We start from the raw sequence: 15,228 nt of genomic DNA, 5'->3' as shown, positions 1-15,228 counted from the left end.
CCATAAGCATTAACATTTCAATGGAGGAAAAATTTACTTATATAAACGTACTGATCTCTGGACCTTATTTTTTAACGTCTTTGAAATCAAAAGAGCACCTTCAGAGTTGGAACGTATAATTTTATCATCATTTAAAAATATGAATCTGTTCTTTAGGATACGATGTGCTATTTTATGAATAATGAATTCATTGGTATAGACAGTTCTCTCAGGTCAGGAATGTTTTAGACAAATGGGAATAAGTAACTATGTTGGTGGCCTTAGTTTTGTTTTTGAGAGACTCTCCTTTCTTTTCTTTTTCTTTTTTTTTGCTTTGAGTTTGAATTGCTGTGTTCCTAGTCTAGTATCGCGAGGAATAGCAAAAGCAGAAAAATAAGGGCACAATAGAGAGGAAATAGATCTCATTATTGAATTGGTAAGTGCTCCTAGTACATTTTTTTATGAAGAAATTTTCATTCTTTTCAATATCTTTAGGAAATTATGGTGGTAGATCCTCACTGTAATAACCTGCTATAGGGTGGATTTCCACATAATGTGAATTTGCCTTGCACTCCTCCCAAAGATGTTTATCCTTTAGAATTAACAAGATTTTCCTGGTGAGGCAAAACAATATGCTGGAGTTAGACCTCCAAATTTGAATCCTGGCATATTCATTGTGTGTCTAAAGTTTTTTAACCTCTCTAGCCTCAACTTCTTCTGTGAAATAATAAAAATCTTCCCCAGAGTTGTAAATATTAAATAAGTTCATATTATTTAAAAGAACAATGCCCAGCACATAGTGGGCTCTTATCTGTGCATACAAAATTTACTCCTTCCCACCACATAGACCTATATTAATAATGAGAGTCCATTTTATTATGAGTTATACATGTTTATTGAGTGATACAATAAATTCACTATTATATTTTACAGTATTTGTTTAGTTGTAATAATGAGGATAAGGCCAACACAAACAATCTCTTGCCTTGACATTCATTTGAGTGATGAAATATCTCATTCAGTGTCTCTGACTGGGATGATTGGCCAATTGAATTTTTATGTATGTCTCCATTCTCAAGCACCTCATGCCTTAAAGATCTCCAAAACTCTGGGTTGGTCCTTCTGTAGCACAGAACTTGGACCATGCTGCCCTTGGGTGCTTAGAACCTGTGAATTGTATTCCAGGGGAAAATGTCTCATTGTTTTTCAATTCTATATAATTTATTCTGTATCTGGTACTTTTCTTTAAGCTGTTTAAGTGCCCTTAGCAAACCATATCATCATTACCCAGTGTTATCATCATAATCACTAACTGTGCAGTTCTTTATGTTGTAAGAACACAGACACCCACACACATACACACACATGCATACACACACCGTTTGTTTCTCCTGTGAAATAGATTATTATAACCTTATTTTATGGATAAGGAATCTGAAACTCCGAAAAGGTTAAATTGCTTGGCTGCAGGCACTCAGCTAAGTGACAGAGCTGGAACTGGAGGCTTCTTCTCCCCTCTTGCTAACCCCTCCTATCCCTGTTTGATGATATTTCCAGCTGCAGCCCTTATGACCTCCAGAGATGGCATTTCCACCCCTGGGAACTCCAGAAAAATTAGGGGGGAAAAAAACAACATTGTCCCTAGAAGCGGTATTCTACCAGCGTCTGCCAGAGATTGAGTGCAATTAAAGATGAGAAATTAAAGAGTTATGAACTCAGACAAGTCTGAGCTTTACTTGTATTTAGGCTTTTACTAATTTGCAGGAATCACTAATTTGTGGAAGCACCTTGCTCTGCAGAAAGCTGTGTGTCGTCAGTGCAACCTGAGTGATCATGGTGACTTCAAGAAACCTGCTTCTGGAGAAAAATCAGATGAAGTTAAGGAAAGCTTTCACTTTTCAGTCAATTTTTTATGACCAATTAAATTTCCAGTCACAATAGAGATGATTAAAATCTCGAAAAGAGTTTCTACGCAGGATCCATGATCTGGTGCTTTTTTTGCTGTGAAAAGACAGAGGTTACCTCAGTGTGCAAAAAGAGGAAATAGTGGGGTGACTGGGAACCTTGAGTCTGAAGACAGTAGGGATTAGATGGAAATTTCAGCATCCTCAAAGTCTGAAAATATATGTGTCTTTTGACACAGTTTTTCTACTTCTAGTAATACTTGATCACATTAACCAAGATATGGGTATAAGAATATTCACTGAAGTATTATTTTCTATAGCAAAAAAAGACAAATGAAAAACAAACCCTTATTCATCAACAGGGGCATGCCACATTCATCATCCCATGGAATGCTGCTGCTGCTGCTGCTAAGTCGCTTCAGTAGGAAGCTAGTATAAACTATGAGGTGGTGTGTGTGTGTGTGTGTTAGTAGCTTAGTTGTGTCCAACTCTTTGTGACCCCATGGACTGTAGCCAGAGTGGGTTGCCATGTCCTTCTCCATGAGGTAGTATAATGACTACTCATAGGAAAAAAAAAAAAAAAAGACTAAAATTGGTTATGTGAAAAAAATCCATTTGCAAAACAATATGTTTAATATAAGACCATTTTTGGAAAAATATTAATGGTCACCAAAAGGGAGGAGGAATAAGGTTAGAACAGAGAAGAAAGACCAGTGGTGGTATGCATGCTATCCTATGGCTCTAGTTACCATTCAGCTGCGCGATGACAGAGAACATGAATTTGGGGGCCATATACTCGTTCATGTAACAGGTATTTCTTAGAAGTCAGCCACATACCAGGTACTATCCTAGGTGCTGGGATATACATAGAACTTACATCCTAGTTGTAGGAGGTAGAAAGTTAGCAAATAAAAGTATTAATACCTGCATTTTAGATACACAAAATCTATTATTAACAATAAGAGGATTTTTATTGAAGTATAGTTGATTTACAATGTTGTTTTTATTTCAGGCGTACAGCAAAGTGATTCCATCATACATATATACATATCTATTCTTTTTCAGATTTTTTCCCTTATAAGTTATTACAAAATATCGAGTAATGTTCCCTGTGCTATACAATAGGTCCATGTTGGTTATCTGTTTTATATATAGTAATGTGTATCTGTTCATCCCAAACTCCAAATGTATCCCTCCCTCTAAATTGGGAGATTGAGGTGGACATACACACACCACTGTATATAACATAGATAACTAATAAGGGCCTACCATATAGCTCAGGGAACTCTACTCAATACTCTGTAATGACATACAGGAAAGGAATCTAAAAAGCAATGGATATATGTATAGGTATAACTGATTCACTTTGCTGTATGGCAGAAATTAACCCAACATTGTAAATCACAATTCACCAGTAAAAATTAATTTCAAAAAGAGAATAGACCTAATTTTAGGTCCATCAGTTTTGACAGTGCCTCCAGACTTGAGGCATGATTTAGGGGCCTACTCAGATGGATGTCCTCTAAAAAAGTGATTATTTCTAGTTAACCAGTCATTTATGGGAGGAAATTGAATACAGTAATTAATTCTTACACTTTTCACAAACATTTATTTAAACAAATATGTAGACTCTTAGCTCTTTTCTTTATAATATGAACCATACTATTAATATAAACTCATAATAGAAAATAGTATATTAGTATTTTTTCTTTTTATACTTAGAAAATTATGAATTCTCAAATAGAAAAGGTTAATTCCTTTTTAATAAAATCATTGGTAAGATGGGACTATAAGTCAGATGGAATGTTTAGTTTTTCATCAATAGCAATTGTTTTATTTTAAACAGTAAATTTCACACTGCTTGAGATTATCTATTTGTAATGTAAACTAGGAGAATTTAATGATATGTTGGACAATGAAAACTGTTTTGTTCAAGACCATATTAATCAGGTTCTCTCTGTAAGCATACGGCAATTTTAAGTCTTTAAAATTAAATCAAAACTGACAGAGAAACAACTGAATCTCTTAACTTTTTTACGTTAAAGATATTTATTTCAAAACTTTATGAATAGTGTTTACTTATTAATTCAGTGCAATTCATCAAATTTCTACTGAGTGCTTTTTCTGTTCCAGACACTAGATGTGTTATATACACCAATGAATATAGTATAGACCCTAGACTCAAAAATGCTTAGTCTAATGAAAAAGACAGCTGGGCAAACAGAAAAAGAATATAAACAGTTGGAGGGTTTATTTATAAGTGTGTTTGGAGTGATTCAGCATTTCTAACCACTGATCGATACTGCCTAACCAGAGAGTTTCCCCAAAGCAGAATTAAACTTTTAATAATTGTTTTTGGAGCTAAGTGCAGTCACGCACAGTCCCTTATGGGAAGAGTAAGAATCTTCAGGCTGAATTCCTATAAAATTAGCACTTCTTTTCCTGTAGGTTCCCTCTAAGATGCCTCAGTGATTAAGGAATGCTTGATCTTGCGAATTATGTGTGCCACGAACTCCTCGTTTTTCCATTTTTGCTTTTTCCCAAAACCAGATCCGGAAAACAAGCAATTATTCCTTGTTAGGACAATACAAGTAGAAAGTGGACTCTTTTTAAATAAAAAGTAGATCATGAAATGCATGCATGTATGTAATTATGGGTGGATGCAGAAGAATTGATCTGCTATGTGCTACCTTCCAAGGATATTTGAACAGTTCCATCTTGTGTAACACCCCCTCCCCACCCTGCAACCCACACACTTATCTATGACTTTCAGTGTAAATATTTAGAATCTCACTTAGTTCCATCAGGCTGCTATAACAAAATACCACACACTGGGGATCTTATAAACAACTTGTATTTCTCACAGTTCTGGGGATTCAAAATCATAGTGTCAGCATGATAAAGGACTCTCTTCCTGGTTTGGAGCCAGAACCTTCTTGCTATGTCCTCACATGGTGGAAGGGGTAAGGGATTTTTCTAGATTCTCTTTTGTCAGAATGCTGCTCTCATTCATGAGGGCATCACTCCATGACTTAAGCGCTTCCCAAACGGCCCACCTCCTGAGACAATCACCTGTGGAGTTAGGATTTCAATATATGAATTTTTAGGAATTCAAACTATAGCAGAAACTATCAGTTATGTTTCCCATATCAAAATTTAAAACAAAAAGCAACAGAAGTAAAACAAGACCAAACAAAGCTGTAGTTATTCACTCGCCAGGTCAGGAGGTGCCCACATCATTTAAAAAGTGAGTGAAGTGGGCCCCCAAAGCAGCAGTGCTACCGATGATGGATGGGGGACTTGTCCACCTTAGGAGATTATTCTAGGAAGTCTTCTTGATGACTGAGTTCTTGTTGATTAAGAAAAAGTTTAGCATGGGATTGGTCATTGTTCTGTTTTAGGTCACTAAAGTACAGAATCATTTTAAACAGGTCAGAGAGAACATTATTATGCACATGCTTGAAAGGGAAAGTGTTAATCCCTCGGTTGTGTCTAACTCTTCGCGACCCCATGGACTGTAGCCCACCAGGCTCCTCTGTCCATGGGATTCTCCAGGCTGGAATACTGGAGTGGGTTGCCATGCCCTCCTCCAGGGCATCTTCCCAACCCAGGGATCAAACCCCAGTCTCTTGCATTGCAGGCAGATTCTTTAGGGCCACATGGTTAGGACTTGGCAATGTTTTTTCTTTAACCTTCAAACAAAGGCTACATTGCAGTTGAACTACATTAGTCCAACCATCTTGTTAGGAATATGCTGTAAAGATGCCTGTTCTGTTATAGCCACGCGTTCCAGGAAACAAACTCACTCAGAAGGACAATGCAGACAGTGGAGTGCAGTTTATTACACCGGCGGGCCCAAGGCAGAGTCTCCTCTTAGCCAAGGACCCCGACCAGCATTTGTGAGAATCTTTTATACCCCATGTGCACATGTCTGAACCCACCACCCCAAATTCTTTGAGACTTACATAAACCAAGGAAAATACAATCCCAGTAACCCCATCATTCACGTGCTATGTGCTCATGTGCTCAAACAGTCAAACAATTGGCCAATAATCAATAAGCCCGAGGTTACACTCCGATAGATACAGAAAAATTTATGGCCTGTCTGGAGGAAAGGGTGATCAGTGTATGTTTTCTCTTAGGCAATGAGTAACCTAGATACAATCTTCAAGGTTCCCCTGTCTGGAGGGGGTCTTATCCTTCTGTTGTTGTTTTTATAGGCACTAAACACAGAGTTCAGAGTCCATTGGAAAGGTGGCCGGGCATGGTCAACATGAACAGGCCTAAGATGGAGTCCAGGCCCTATGAATTCCTTCTTCAGTTCTACAGCTGATGAAATGGGAGCTCAGACAGGTTACATTAATTAATTCCATAGACATTCACTGAGGAACTATTTCTTGGAAATTCTCCAAATGGGCCTCACAATAAATTTGTCAGTACTTTTCTATTTGCTTTCCCTGGAAGCAGAGACAAAACATTTTGTTGCTTATTTAGTAAACAGAGGATTCCTAAATGACAAGTATGGGGTTGAATTCAGAGTTCTTGCACACACCATTTCTGGTTTCTAAAATCTGTGTTTACATCCAGAGCAAATAGCATCACTGCTATGAGAACCAAGTCACCTGGGTTCACGTTTCTGTCTTGCTGCTTCTCCTATGTCTTCCTGACTTCTTCACATTCAAATACTTCTTAAAATTACAAATTAAAAAAAACTCACAGAATTTTAAAAAGTTAGAGATTGCCTTTTTATAGCATCAGTGACAGGACTCATCTCCAGAAACAAGGACATCTAGTACCTCTCATATAATTTGGTTAATAGAGTTTAAGTTCATAGATTCATTTTTAGAGTTGTATCTGTATAGAATAGAATCTTGCTCTTCACAAATTGCACAGTGACCTCAATTCTCAGATGGCTCCTATTACAAAAAGCTACAACCTCCTTTTCAAAGCTTCCAAATACAATGATCAGAGGATAAAGCACACAGAATGTTGACTGTCCTGTTGGTATGTCTGTCTTTTCTCTGCATGCGTGTTCCAGGTGGGAGAGTTCAGAGCCCATGCTGCTGAGTGGACGGCCAACGTCACGGCTGAATTCAAGGAAACCAGGAGGCGGCTGAGCGTGGAGATTTATGACAAGTTCCAGCGCGCCACCTCCATTAAGCGGAAGCTCTCTGCAGAACTGGCTGGAAACCACAATCAGGAGCTGACTCCCTGTAGGAGGACCCTGTCCGTGAACCACCTGGCCAGCGAGAGGGATGTCCTGCCTTCCTTACTGAAAACAGAAAGTATCTATTTGAACGGACTGACACCACACTGTGCGGGCGAGGAAATCGCTGTTATTGAGAACATTAAGTAGCCCTCTCTTTGAAGAGCCTCAGGCATAGCAATTAGGTGAGGACTTCTATATGCTCTTTATGACTGTTGCTGGTAGCATTTTTAAAATTGTGCATGAGCTCCAAAGGGGGAAAAAAATAGATACACCCATCATGGTCATCTGCCATCAAGAGAATTTGGAATTCTGAGCCAGCACTATTTTTTTTTTTTTTTGATGATGCTTGTTGAACAGTCCACTTTCTTTGACAAGTGGAGTAAAACAAGCGATGTCTGATGCCTTTTTGTGCCCAGACTGTTTTGCTCCCTTTTCCTAACGTGCCATAAGGCCTCAGAATGAATTATAATTGTTTCTGGTAATAATGTAGCTTTGAGGGATCAGTCCTTACTTTTCAGGGTCTACCTAACTGAGCCTAGATATGGACCATTTATGGATGACAACATTTCTTTTTGTAAATGGCAAGAAATTCTTATGCAGCCTTTTACCTAAGAAATTTTCTGTCAGTGCCTTATCTTATGAAGAAACAGAACCTCTCTAGCTAAGTGTGGTTTCTCCTTCCCTGCCCCACCCCTAGGCTCAACTCCACAGTCCTTTTCCCCGCAACTCCCGTTTGAATACCATACCTTGCTGGAAACAAGTGTGTAAAATGACCCAAGTGATGATACCCGAAGAAGGAACAGAGGCCAAATTAAATGGACACTGAAGCAACACTCAGAAACCCTAGCATTATAGGCACTGCAGAGAAATGAGGTGCAAAGATGGCCCCTCTGAGTATTTATTTGACTCGGGTACCAATGGTACATGTATACAGTGTAATTACCAGGCCAGTAAAATTGACTGCTCCCAAACAGTCCCTTCTTTTCCTGGCAGTATTTAAAACTTATCATTTATTACTAACTATGTATGTATGTATATATATATATATATATATATATATATATACACACACACATTTTTTAAAGGTGGAAGAAGAAAATCTATCTATATATATATATCCATAAGTGATCTGACAAAAGAAAACTGTTAAAATGGATATTATTGAAGATGAATTTAGACAATTGGTGTGAATTGCCACTCAGATGACATGAAGAGAGCCAAACAATGTGTTATAAGCATTTGCTAATAAACATTATACTGCCAGCATCTATCTGTTTTCTGATGTCTGAAAGGCTTATATGGTTTTCTTTCCCTGGGTAACTTGTGCCCAGTGAGGGGAGGGGATGTGTAGGCAGAGCTGGGCATGGCCCTCGCCTTCTGTGGGTGTACCTCTGGAGTTGTGGCTGAGTGTGAGAGCAGAAGCTGAAACTGGATCACTGTGATTTTGCACATGGAAAAATGCAGATTGCAGGCATAATTCATCTCTGACATTAGAGAAAAAGCTGTTATAGCACAATTTAAATCTTGAGAGCATTTTTTTTTTTAAGATAGAAAAGGCTGTTAATCCTCTTTAGTTTAATTTTATATCCTGCAACTCTTTGGAGGTTTTCAGGATTCAGAAGAAATTCAGTAAAGGCACCTAGTGGATCACTCCTCTTTCTTTTATTTTCATACATAGATCTGCTGTACATTGTAAATAAAATTTTTAAAACACAGAAAGAAAATGATTTCCCTAAATATAATTGCAAAACATGACTTTTATTCTTGGGGGTGGGAGTATTTGAATAAGTGGCATTCATATTAGGGTCTTAAAAAATAAATCCAGGATCTTAAAAAAAAAGGAACATTTAACAGATGCTTATTTTTCAAAATTTAAGCTAGAAATGTAAATATTCAGCTAACTTGTTGACGGTACTTTTATAAACTTAAGAATTCTAACCAAAATTTTGGAAAATCAGGCTCTTTTAGAAGGAAAGCTACACCCATTTCCTCGATAACTATTCTGAAAGTTCATATGGTGGATTGCACCATGTATAAACTGTGAATTGTGTTGACAAATAAAGTTTGTAATTAAAGTCAGCATCTTCTGAGTCTCCTGCTTGCTACTGAGGGTTTGGATCTGATCCTGGCTGTGCAGAACTCCAGGATGTCACAGTCCATGCTGAGTTTTTGTGGCTCCTTTGTTCGCAGTATTCAAGAAATATTTTTGATGCAGTATTTCCACCCTTGTTAAACACATGCAAATGTTCTTCTTAGTGGCTGTTAATCAAAAGTAAGAACCCTGAAATTTCACTTTTGAAATATGATATTTTAAAGAGCATATAAATTCAAGATTGTTTCTATTAAATTGTTATGTCAATGTCTTATTTTGTCATTGTTAGATCTTGTCTTGACCTGCCTGAAGTAATTGGAATGCTGAACATGGGCACCTGAATGTTTTGTAAGGAGAAAAAAAAAAAAATGTCAAACATCCTGGCAGTATTAAAGCTTAAAGAAGGTAGTTGCCAACTAATCTTCTAGACCTCATACCCCAAATATTTGGGCTATATACCTTGTCAATAGCTTACATAAATTTAATTTTTCATTCCCAAGCACCTTGCTATTCAGTAAATATCCTAAAACTGGTCCCCAACATTATCCTTCGAATTGGGGGAAATCTAAGGAAGTGTGTACATATCGTAGCAATTTTGTTTTTCAAGCTTCATTTTGTTTACCTCTTGTGGAGAGAACGTTGATTAACATTTTGACATAACCTATGAGTTTATTTTTAAAACAGACTAGTTTAAGAATAAGTGGTTTTGCCCTGAAGGATATTTGAAAACAAAAAGTACCAAGCCCAGCAAGAGTTAGGACTCTCTTATCTGGAATCAGACATGGATTCTAGACAAGGCTTTTTACCTGCCGTACAACTAGTAACTGTTAAATGATTATTTTGGAGTTCTTTTAATTTATTACATAAATCTATGTACTCTACTACCATAGTTCATGTCACACAGCCTTTTTTCCCAATAATATTTCATTCTTTCAATATAGGAAAAAGTGAAACTCCTAAAGCCAAGAGGGAATTGAATAATATGTCATGACCTTCAAAAGAACAACAGGCCATAAGGCTTGGTTTCTTTCTCAAATTCTAAGGAACATATGACATACATGAAGAACTAAATCCCACCTCACTATGTATAAAAAAACCTGTAGACTGCTTTGATTCTGAAGGCTAGGAGTTCAAAGAGATCAAGAAAACTTTACATGGAACACCAGAAAAAAAAAATGTAGACATTCTGAATATTTGAGATAGTTATTTACGCCTAAGAACTGGAGGCCTAGATCAACTTTTGTTTTCCTTTAAAAATTGTTTGCTGTTCTAGTAAAAATCATAAGTTATTTGTGGTTTGCGTTCCTTATCAAAGTGTGAGTATAAATTTGCTTTTGTATAAAGTAAAAGATGTCTCTATTTGAATACTCATAACTGCATTAAAATTAATATATGACTTTTGCTTCAGCATGACTTTACTTAAAAGGGTCTTTTCCAGAGAAACTTACCGGTCTTGCAATATGCTCATGTGTTGGTTCCAAGATGGCATGGAGTAACCTGGTTACTTTGGGTAGGAACTTTTGAGAGTAACTTATTGTGGCTATCTTAATAAGGGGAAAGCTTCATAACTCCACAAGCCACCTTCATCCCACCCTACCTCAAAGGTTTATACAGCTTTTGTCACACATGATACTTCCCCACCCAGATCTCAGCTACCCCTTCTTAAAACACAGGGATTAGTTCCAATGACCAGGACTTTTGACTCCGCTCTTTTGTTTGACTCAATACCATTTGTTCACTAGGCCCCACTTCTTATTATATATCAAAGATTCATAAAACCATTTATTTTCCTAAGATTAGCCTTATAAAATACATTCACTGTTTTATGCTTGTCTCAGTTTACAAGTATTTTTTTTTCCTCTTATCTGTCATTCTTTTCCAAATTATTGATACTTCGCTGCATTGACAGAAAGCTCACTGCCTGGTCTTTATTCTTTTTCTTTGCCCTCTCGGACTTGGATTCTCTCTGAGTTCTGTATTCATCTAGCTAACTCCAGTTGGATTTCTCCACTTCTCAAAAGCACTTCAACATAGCTAAAGACTCTCATCATCTTTCCCCAGACCTGGACCTCTTTAGTGTCTATTTCTGCAAATGGCATCCCCATCCATCCAGTTGGGCAAGTCATCTTTGATGTTGTCTTCTCTCCTTCAACTCCATACCCACCTATCATCAAGCCGTATTGACCTGTGCCCTGAATGTGTCTTGAATTTATACACAGTCATCACTTTAATCCAAGCCACTCCCATAGCTGCCCCTTCTACTAACTGCTTTTGTTTCATGCTCCAGTCATTGATGGAAGAGTGGTCTTTTTCATATGCAGATCTGATTGTGGTCACTCTGCAATTTAAAGCCACTAACTGTCTTTCATTTCTTTAGCAGTAAGATCAGAATCTCTCAAATAGGACTTCTTTTGGTCTCCCTTTTGCCATCCTCTCTGGGTTCATTCTTGGGCTTTCCTTGAGGCTCAGCTGGTAAAGAATCTGCCTGAAATGCGGGAGACCTGGGTTGGGAAGATCCCCAGGAGAAGGGAAAGGCTACCCACTCCAGTATTCTGACCTGGAGAATTCCATGGCCATATATTTCATGGGATGGCAATGAGTTGGACATGACTGAGAGACTTTCACTTTCACTTTCTGGGCTCATATTGAATCTCTCTCTCTCTCTCTCTCTCTCTCTGCATTTCAGTCCCAGTGCTTTCTCTTTTTTTTCATGAAGCTGTTCCTTGAATGCTTGCTCTCTTTTTCATCCTCAGCCTTTTTCATCTAACAAACTCATTCTTCATAACCCAGCTTAAGTATTCCTTTCCCTGATAGGCCTTCCCTGACACCAATTCAGGCACCTTTATAATATACTCTATAGAACCCTGTTTATATCCCTGTTTATGTTTAGCTATCCATCAGGATTCCTCTTTGATTATTATCTATCTTTCCCACTAGAATCTAATTCATTTTTTTCACTTACTAAAGGTACTTTCATTTCCAAATATTAGCAAAGTACATATAGTGAGTGTTCAAAAAACATGCGATGAACAAATGAAAATAAAAACAGGGATTTAACTATTGTAACCATCTGAAGTATCCTCATGTATAAGTATCCCACGTTTTCTCAGCTCTGGAAACATTTATCTGTGCTCTTCTACAAGTTTAGTTGTAAATGAGATACAAATATTTCTCCTATTAACTGACAAGCTGGTAATAGTTAACTCATTGTATATAAAAAACTCAAAACCAATTCTTCAACTAAAGAGGCTTGCAGTTTGTCATTATACTCTTACTCCTTCTAAACAAGGGTTTCATTATTTTCATTTTCAAATTTTGGCTTATAATAGATACTATCAAAGCTTTTCAATTATAATCCTGAAAATTTGTTTAGAAATTAATTGTAAAGCATATTTGCTAATACTTGTAAATGGGTGCCTTTTATTAGTAGAAAGCTAAATGCACATTTATTATCCTTGCCAAATAAAATTCAGCTTTTTCATGCTTAAACAAATTTATAAGCAGTCTGGGAAGAAATCCATTATTGGGTACATTTTGAACTGTATCCAATTGAGAATATTAGTCACTTACATGGTATAATTTTGAAATCAACTCATAGAATAAACATTAGTTTCCATCCCATTGACACCTGAATTTTGTAGGTGGTATCCATCTCTGCTACTGCTGCTGCTGCTAAGTCGCTTCAGTCGTGTCCGACTCTGTGCGACCCCATAGACGGCAGCCCACCAGGCTCCCCTGTCCCTGGATTCTCCAGGAGTGGATTGCCATTTCCTTCTCCAATGCATGAAAGTGAAAATTGAAAGGGAAGTCGCTCAGTCGTGTCCGACTCTTAGCGACCGCATGGACTGCAGCCCACCAGGCTCCCCCGTCCATGGGATTTTCCAGGCAAGAGTAAAGAGTAGAATGCAGACGATGTTTACCATACTACTTACTCTGTTAAAAAACATTTTAGACTTTTAAGTATTATTGACATTAGACTGTATGTTTCTGGAATTTTATCAAAAATTCAAAGTGAGCATTAGTAAGGGGTAGTATCTGGTCCAGATTCAAGTTTTATCACTACCCAAGTATTAGATGGGAAGACATAGCATCAAGACACTATCAAGATATCTATCAAACCCATTCTGTCCCTTAGTCAGGTACACCAATTAAGAGTGTATACACATGTGAGAAAGTTTAATATTGCTAAAATATTAGCAATATTTTAGATTATGCAGACAGATATATGCAGATTAGCCAAGTGTGTGAATCTCTTCAATAATTACTTTGTATGTGCAAACAAAATATGACTCTGTTCATGGTTTACCAAGTCAACATTTCCCAAGAGCTCTTAATGTGCCAATCACTGGAAATACTAAGCCAAAGAAAAGTCTGCTCTCTAGGAGATGGCAAACATGGACAAGCAGCACGGATGGAGGGGAAGTCTTGGTACAGAGGAGCCCTGAACACAAGGACTGTTTATGACCCTGGGGAGCCGAGGCAGAAGGAAAGGGAGAAGGGCTCACAGTGGAAAGTTACTGAGTCAGAGTGGAGAAAAGTGCCTCAGTTGAGGCCCCAGTAAGGAGGTAGAGGTGCTTGAGTCTGAGTCCTTGACTGCAACTTTCTCTCCAGACGATTGCATTGCACTCTAGTGGGAGGGCAGGCCAAGGACGCCTGCCAAACAAAACCTTGACGTTGTCTATGCCCGGGGCTGGGAGATCACACAGGGCATTCTGGCCTGGAGCCAGGCTGCTCAGAAAGAACTGTGAGGCGTCTCCAAGAATTTTGCATTTGACAGTGGGAAAGCCATTTCAAACTTTCAGGAATGAAATGAATACATCTGTCCTTCTAGAACAATCACTCAGGCAACCGTGTGGACTAGATGCTGGGGGAAATGAGGTGTGATGTGTGGCAGGAAGTCCCTGAGAGAGACTGAGCCTTGAACCCCATGAGGGCACTGAGGGGATGCTGCTGCCTTCAGCACAGATTAGGCCAGGGGAAACGGGGAGGCTTCACACTCCTTCCCAGTAGGAGGCACCCTACTGGGTCACAGAAATGAAAACCCTCCATGCACAGTTAGAATATGCCCATGAACTCAGGTCAGAAATCCTAGGAAGAGAAATGAATGTAGGAATCACTGGCATTAGAAGTCTGCACATTGAAAATTAGAAATCGATGTCACCACAGTTAACATTGTTAAGTATATTTCCCCTTGTAAATATTTGGTGCTCCAGTAATGATACTTGTGTGCATGCTCAGTTACGACAGTTATGTCCAACTGTTTGTAACCCGACAGACTGTAGCCTGCCAGGCTCCTCTGTCCATGGAATTCTCTAGGCAAGAATACTGCAGTGGGTTGCCATGGCTTACTCCAGGGGATCTTCCTGACCCAGGGATTGAACCCACATCCCTTAAGTCTCTTGCATTGGCAGGTGATTCTTTACCACTATGTAGGTTAGGTATATTTTAATGCAAGTGAAAAAAAAAAAAAAAAAACTCTCTCATGTGAGTTAAGTAAGTAGACCTTGGAACATTTTCAACCTAAATGTTAGTCAAGAATTATTTGAGAACAGGTCCAAATGGCAACCCACTCCAGTATTCTTGCCTGGAGAATCCCATGGATGGAGGAGCCTGGCAGGTTACAGTCCTGGGGTTGCAAAGAGTCGGACATGACTGAGCGACTTCACTCTCACTTTTCTAGTAATACTGGAGTGGGTTGCCATTTCCTTCTCCAGGGGATCTTCCCAACCCAAGGACAGAACCCACGTTTCCTGCATCTCCTACATTGGCAGGCAGACTTTTTTTTACCACTGAGCCACCTTGGAAGCCCATCCTCTCTTCTTAGAAAGGACAAATTTAACTTAGTCTTGCTTTAAAATAGAAAAACACAAATGAAAACACACATGACAGCTTTAGTGGACAGTGTTGTTGTTACTGGGCCAGTGGCCCCATCACCAGCTGCTCTGAATGTTGGATACTAACACTTCACAGCCTCCTTTTCTGGAAAGCAGCCATATGCAGATTAGAAGCCTCCTCACTGGAAAGTTACCTAGCCCCAGCCCCAC

The 15,228-nt window shown here is 38.5% G+C and overlaps 1 protein-coding gene across 1 annotated transcript in view; it reads left to right on the top strand.

Annotated features, from left to right (window-relative positions):
• KCNK2 (potassium two pore domain channel subfamily K member 2) overlaps window positions 1–7,239 on the top strand; it is a 134,706-nt gene extending 127,467 nt beyond the window's left edge. The window contains exon 7 of the mRNA XM_052653991.1: window positions 6,922–7,239. Coding sequence (XP_052509951.1) covers window positions 6,922–7,239 — 318 coding nt within the window. The remainder of the gene's footprint in view (window positions 1–6,921) is intronic.
• Window positions 7,240–15,228: the final 7,989 nt, after the last annotated feature.

The sequence above is a fragment of the Budorcas taxicolor genome, chromosome 16 (genome assembly GCF_023091745.1).
Source record: "Budorcas taxicolor isolate Tak-1 chromosome 16, Takin1.1, whole genome shotgun sequence".
Lineage (NCBI taxonomy): Eukaryota > Metazoa > Chordata > Mammalia > Artiodactyla > Bovidae > Budorcas > Budorcas taxicolor.
This window is presented reverse-complemented; position numbering and strand designations above follow the sequence as displayed.